General features: G+C 39.1%; 1 protein-coding gene across 1 annotated transcript; it reads left to right on the top strand.

Moving 5' to 3' along the window:
• Positions 1–393: 393 nt before the first annotated feature.
• On the top strand, positions 394–1341 carry LOC105945346 (olfactory receptor 8H1-like). Its single transcript, XM_012953055.2, has one exon. It carries the CDS (start codon positions 394–396, stop codon positions 1339–1341), a length of 948 nt encoding a protein of 315 aa, XP_012808509.2.
• Positions 1342–6166: the final 4825 nt, after the last annotated feature.

Raw genomic sequence — 6166 nt, 5'->3', positions numbered from 1 at the left:
TGAAATGACCCTGTCATTCTCTTGCATCTTTCTGAGGTAAGGGCTACCCACAGGATTGTCTTGCAAGGAAGATCTGTCAATGGTGCCATGTGCAAGGCTTCAAAAAGGTTCATGGATAAGCTGAAAATCAAATTTATTCTGGAGGGGGGATCTACTCATATACATTATCTCTGAGCATTGATCAATTCTCGCAAGATAAGGCTCCTCTATTGAGGATCTGAACATTGAAACTGAAACAGTGGTTACCTGCCCACGCCTGCAGCAGGATCAAAATAGCTACAATCAATATCCAATAGTAGATAAAGACAAAATTACAGTCATTTCTACTTATTTCATATAATTATATATATATATATTTTTTTTTTTGCATACACAGCAAGAAGGACTTAGACAATGGCTTTAGAAAGTCAAGAAAATGTTTCAGGATTCATCATCCAAGGGTTCTCTGATGCTCCTGAGCCTCAAATCTGTCTTTTTGTGCTTTTCCTTGGAATCTATCTCATCATTCTGCTGGGAAATCTCATCATATTCTTAGTCATTTCATGCAATCCTCACTTACACACCCCCATGTACATATTCTTGCAGAACCTTTCACTCATAGACATTTCTTCCACCTCAAATGTTTTACCCAATTTGCTACATATTCTTCTCACACAACAAAATAACATTTCATTCTTGGGGTGTATGACTCAAATGTATGTTTTTGTGGCCTTGGCTTCAAGTGAGTACTTTCTCCTGACGGCCATGGCATATGATCGTTATGTTGCCATCTGTGATCCCCTTCATTACATTGCCCGAATGAGCAGAAAACATTGTGCCTGGCTTATAACAGCATCATTCACTGTTGGGTTTGTTGACTCTCTTGCCGATGTAGTACTTATACCTAAACTATCATTTTGTGCTTCCCGTCTTATTAACCATTTCTTCTGTGATGTTACACCATTGCTAAAACTTTCCTGCAGCAGCACTTTTAGTGTGGAACTTTCCATTTACATTGTAGGGACATTGCTGATTTTCAGTTCCTTCCTCCCAACCCTGACCTCATACATATTTATCATCTCTGCTATCCTGAAAATACAATCCTCAGAGGGGAGACAAAAAGCCTTTTCTACCTGTGCTTCTCACCTGACCTGTGTATTAACCCTTTATGTGACAGTTATTTTCTTGTACATGAGACCCACAAAAAGTTACTCCCTTGAAAAAGACAAATTTTTTTCTCTGCTGTACATTGTCCTGGTCCCTCTGCTAAATCCTCTTATTTACACAATAAAAAATAGGGAATTTCAATCTTCTTTTAATAGAATGAGGAAAAGAATGTTATTTATTTCGGATAAGTATTAACTAATTCTAGTCAGTGAGACTTGTATCTGAAAGTTTTGCATGAGGAATTGGAAGATGAATAGTAGAAGGCCTTAAGAGAAAGATTGTAAAGTAACAATAAAAAGTGGCATCTTTTTTATTAGGGCATAAAAAGTAAACTTTATATCCTAATTGAAAGATTGAACTTTTTACAACTTCTGCCTTTTTACCTATTGTGAGGCTCATGTTTATTTTCTATATGACCTATCATTACAAACTATTTTACAGGGGTTATATTTTGAGATATCCTCTCTCCATATTCAGCTATTTAGGCTTTATTACTATTATTACTATATATTATTATTTTTTGTCACATTACATCTTGTTGTTTAAGCATCACACACTGTAATCCTAATTGTTCTTGGTTACACACCAAAGCTACACATTAGAACTGCTTTCAGATAACTTATTGTTTCTCCTAATGTCAGTGGAGGATGACTTGGGTGAGCTGGACTTGGATTTTTACAATTGAGTGCTATCTTTTATCTGCCACTAGGTGGGGCATTTTAGAGTTTTTAGCAATGGAGCTGTCAGGGAGCTGTTATCTTGCTACCTTCCCATTGTTTTGTTGATTTGCTGCTGGGGGAGAAAAGAAAGGAGTGATATCACTTTAACTTGCAGCGCAGCAGTAAAAAGTGACTGAAGTTTATCCGAGCACAGGTCACATGGCAGAGGGCATCTGGGAAACTAAGAATATGGCTAAATTTAAATGTAAAAATAATCTGTTCTGTGCTCTTTTAAAAAATAAATTTCAGTGCTGAATCCTGATGGAGCAGCAGTATTAACTGATGCATTAAAAAACAAACATATTTTCCTGGGACAGTATTCCTGGAAGGGTATAGTTTCCATACGTGACCCTGGCTGCCCCTTAATAATTTTCTTCCAGCAGAGGTTGTACACTGCAACTGACTGATCCTTGGAGTGGCACATATAAAATCCCTACAGTGCTGAAGTGTGGGGCACAACCACATCTGATTTGGTGGGCTTGGGAACTAAAGGCTGTTGGTCCCTGGCTGCATGCCCAGTGCCCCTTGAACATGGTGTATTGATGCCTCTCTGCCTGTCCCCCCTAGCAGGTGGGGTCTCCTGCCTCTGCAGGGCTAGATCTTCATCAACCTCATCATTACCAATACACAATTACCCCTCTGAAATACTGATGTTGAAATCTCCCCAAGCCATTATCAAAATCCTCCCCTGGATCAGACCATGCATTATACATGGCAACTTCATCCAGCATTCAGACATGCGAGCATACGAAAATTGGCAGACTTTGTGCCACCGTATGGTTCTGATTCTGGAAAAGAGTACACCAACTTCATAGCTCTTACTGTGATGAACGAATCTGTCCCATTTCGCTTCACCGCAAAAATTTGCGAATCTTTCAAAAGATTCGCGAAATGGCGAGAATGTTGCGTGTCAAAAAAATTTGCCGCCTGCGGCTATTCATTTGTCGCCCGGCTATTCTTTTATCGTTGACAATTTTTGGGACGCATGTCAAATTTTTCCGTGGCAAATTTTTTTATCTGTTTCACGAACCAATCCGCCAATAGCGAAACGCAGAAATTCGCTGCGAATCCATGCCAGGCGAAACATTTTGCCCATCACTACTTACTGTATAAAACCCTTTCTGAGTATTTATAACCTCCTTTCTTCTAACTGGAATGGATGTCCTCATGTCTGCTGGAAGGACCTACAGGTAAAGCATTATGACATAATTACCTTATCTCTACATAGTTATCGTGTTTTCTTCAGCATAAACAAACCCAACTTGAACAGTCTTTCTTTCTAACTGAGACTTTCCATACCTTTTACCACCTTCTTTACCCTTCTTTGGATCCCCTCTAATTCAATAATATCTCAATGGATAGCAAAACAGCATGCCAAATTCTAGATAGGTCCTTTCTAGTGCCCTGTAATAGTGGGACCCTTGCTCCCACTAATCTGTAGCAAAACATCATTTTCATGAACGAACAATACAATAACAATAGAAACTTCAATTTAAATTGTAGATAAACAGCCTTGGGGGATAAACTTGGGGGGGTTGTGCCATGTAGTAGATCTGGTGGTTGCCACAGGAGATAATGTCAAGGAGAAACTGTTAGATAGGCCAGTTTGATTGTAGCTGCATTTTATTTGTACGTACGAAGGCAGTATCCAGACATTCTTAAATGAGAATTGTCTCTGAGCTGATACTACATTGAATGTCCCAAAGCATGTTTGTCTTATAGTCCTGAAACACTCTTATCAGTAGTTAGCTTTGTTATCTCTAAGGACAGACCAGGCAAAGAGGCCCAGTTGACATCACACCCAACACACCCAATATGCCTCTTTTCACAAGTCTGCGGACTCATCAAAATGTTTTTACAACAGCAAGAAGAAACATTCTTATACGATGTATTTCACAACCCCTCTGATATTAAATGATATGAACAAGATGGAGAAAAGAAATGTAAGGTCCCTGACCGCCGATCTTAGATTTAGTAATCCGTGGGAGCTCTCCTACCAGGACAAAGGCGTATATACGGGGACAAGAATGACACGACTCCAATGGAGGTTCAAACTTGTCCAGTTTATTCTTACGTGATCATAGTATTTATGTACATGCAAAGACAAAGGAATCATTATAAAATAAAGATGGAGTAGAACCTCATTATCTTCAAGGATGGCTAATGCGGGACAGGAATTTAAAGGAGGATACAAGGAGTAGAAAAGGCGTTAGTGCATAGATAAGATTAAGTAGTTTCTCAAGGATTATGTTTTGTCAGGTACAAGCTATGGAAGGGTACTATTTGGGAAAAACAGCTTATTATGGGATGTTTCAAGCCTTGCTGGTTGCTGTTACAAAATGGAGATACATCTCTAAAATGGAGTATGATATGCTAAGTATCAAAGTGTATCAAAGTATCAAAATACATGTATATATGAATATATAATTATATGATATTATGTCAAACCTTACAAGAAACAAGATGGTTTCTTTTTTTCTCTAACAATAGCTAATATGTAGTGATGGGCAAAATGTTTCACCAGACATGGATTTGTGGCGAATTTCTGTGTTCCGCCATTGGCAGAATTTTTGGGGAAAAGGATGGAAAGATTCACCGTGCATCCAAAAATTGTCGCCCGCATCAAAATAATTGTTGCGTGCCAAAAGAATTGGCATGAGTGTCAAGAAAATTGTTGCGAGCGGCAAAAAAAATTTTGGCTTGCGTCATTTTTGCCGTTTCACTAATTTTCCGCCGTTTCATGAATCTTTTGAAAGATTTGCAAATTTTTCAGCAAAGCGAAACGGGACAGATTTGCTCATCATTACTAATAAGCTCTGTCTAAGCACCAAGGTTTCAGCAAGTAAGTCAGGATTGATAGTTGAGAAGAGGAATAGCAAATATGTTTTGTTTGTGCGTGTGGAGTCACTTACCTCTTCAACATGGGGCCTCCCATGTTATCTTTGCTTGAGTTGGAGTGTGAAGGAGATGAAGTGAGCAAGTTGTGCTGTTGTTTCACATCAGATTCATCGGCACCATCTTGGTTGTCTTGTTGCATGACTGCCGAGAACTTATGTAGAAACGGAGACATTGCGCCCACCTGCTCTCTTATTCGACTCTTCCCCATTGTCAAAAGGGCATCCTCCACATCTACTCCTAAACACAATGAAATATGCAGATTATCGGGTGTTTAGGACCCAGTGTCTCCACAAGAAGACTTCCGCAATTTTCCATGCCGCACATGCGACCCCATTCTATATTTATTCTTATCTTTGTAGACTTTCCTATTTCTGGGGTTTCCACTTGAAGTCATTTGTTGTATGATTGTGGGGTCTTTGCAATGTTATGGTATATCTCATTACAGGTTCCAGCTGGATACTAATATTCTAACATTATGGAAACAGTTGCTAGCTACGTCCTGATGAGTACTGGCATAGAGTTTGTCAGGGGAAAATTGAAGATAGTGTCATACTTACCGTCAGTATCCTTTCCTGTCAGTATGACTCTTCCCTTTTATGGTAGTTTTAAAAAAACTCATTACAACCCACTATTTGTGGGGGTTGGACTTTTGAAGATTTGGGAGAGTCCTTTGATAGGAACATGGAGGACACATCTACCCATTTCAACTTATTTGTGTTTCCGATCTGTGTGTTAAGCCTTTATGGGACAGTACTTTGCTGGTGTCTGAGACCCAACAGAAATGATTGCGTGAAAAGAGGCAAGTATCTTTTACTGCTGTACATTGCTTTATACTCTATACTCTTATTTACTCACTGATAAATAGACAATTTAAATCTTACTTTAACCTTTTTACTGCCAACAATGTATGGGATACGTTGTGGCAGAAAAGGGCTTTATCTGCCAACGACGTGTCTCATACGTTGTTTGCATCTGCCGCCACTTCAGAGAGTTTCTAGTGATGACAGCCCCCTGGGCAACGAGCCAGGGGGGCTGTCATGTCGGTCCTGCAACTCAATTGTTTTGGGGCATTAAACTGTTCAGTAGACCTTAGATGTTCCTATTTAGGGTGATTTGCCTTTATCTGATCTTTATCAAGAAATTGTGAGAGATAAATGCAGAAAATTGCAACATTTTTATGAAATTTCATAATAATCTGCAAATGTAGGAAGGCTTTACAGCTTGGTACTCTGGAGCAAAAAGAAATGTTTACCCATTATAGATTCGGGGGAATGTGAACTTTTCAAAAATATATGGCTTTCTGGGGTGAGCATACTTTTTTGTAGCTTTATCCCACATAAAGGATGTAAATGTGTTAATTTTGCAGGAGCTGAAATGATAGATCATATGGGGGTATGTTCCCA

Source organism: Xenopus tropicalis, chromosome 7 (assembly GCF_000004195.4).
Source record: "Xenopus tropicalis strain Nigerian chromosome 7, UCB_Xtro_10.0, whole genome shotgun sequence".
NCBI lineage: Eukaryota > Metazoa > Chordata > Amphibia > Anura > Pipidae > Xenopus > Xenopus tropicalis.
This window is presented reverse-complemented; position numbering and strand designations above follow the sequence as displayed.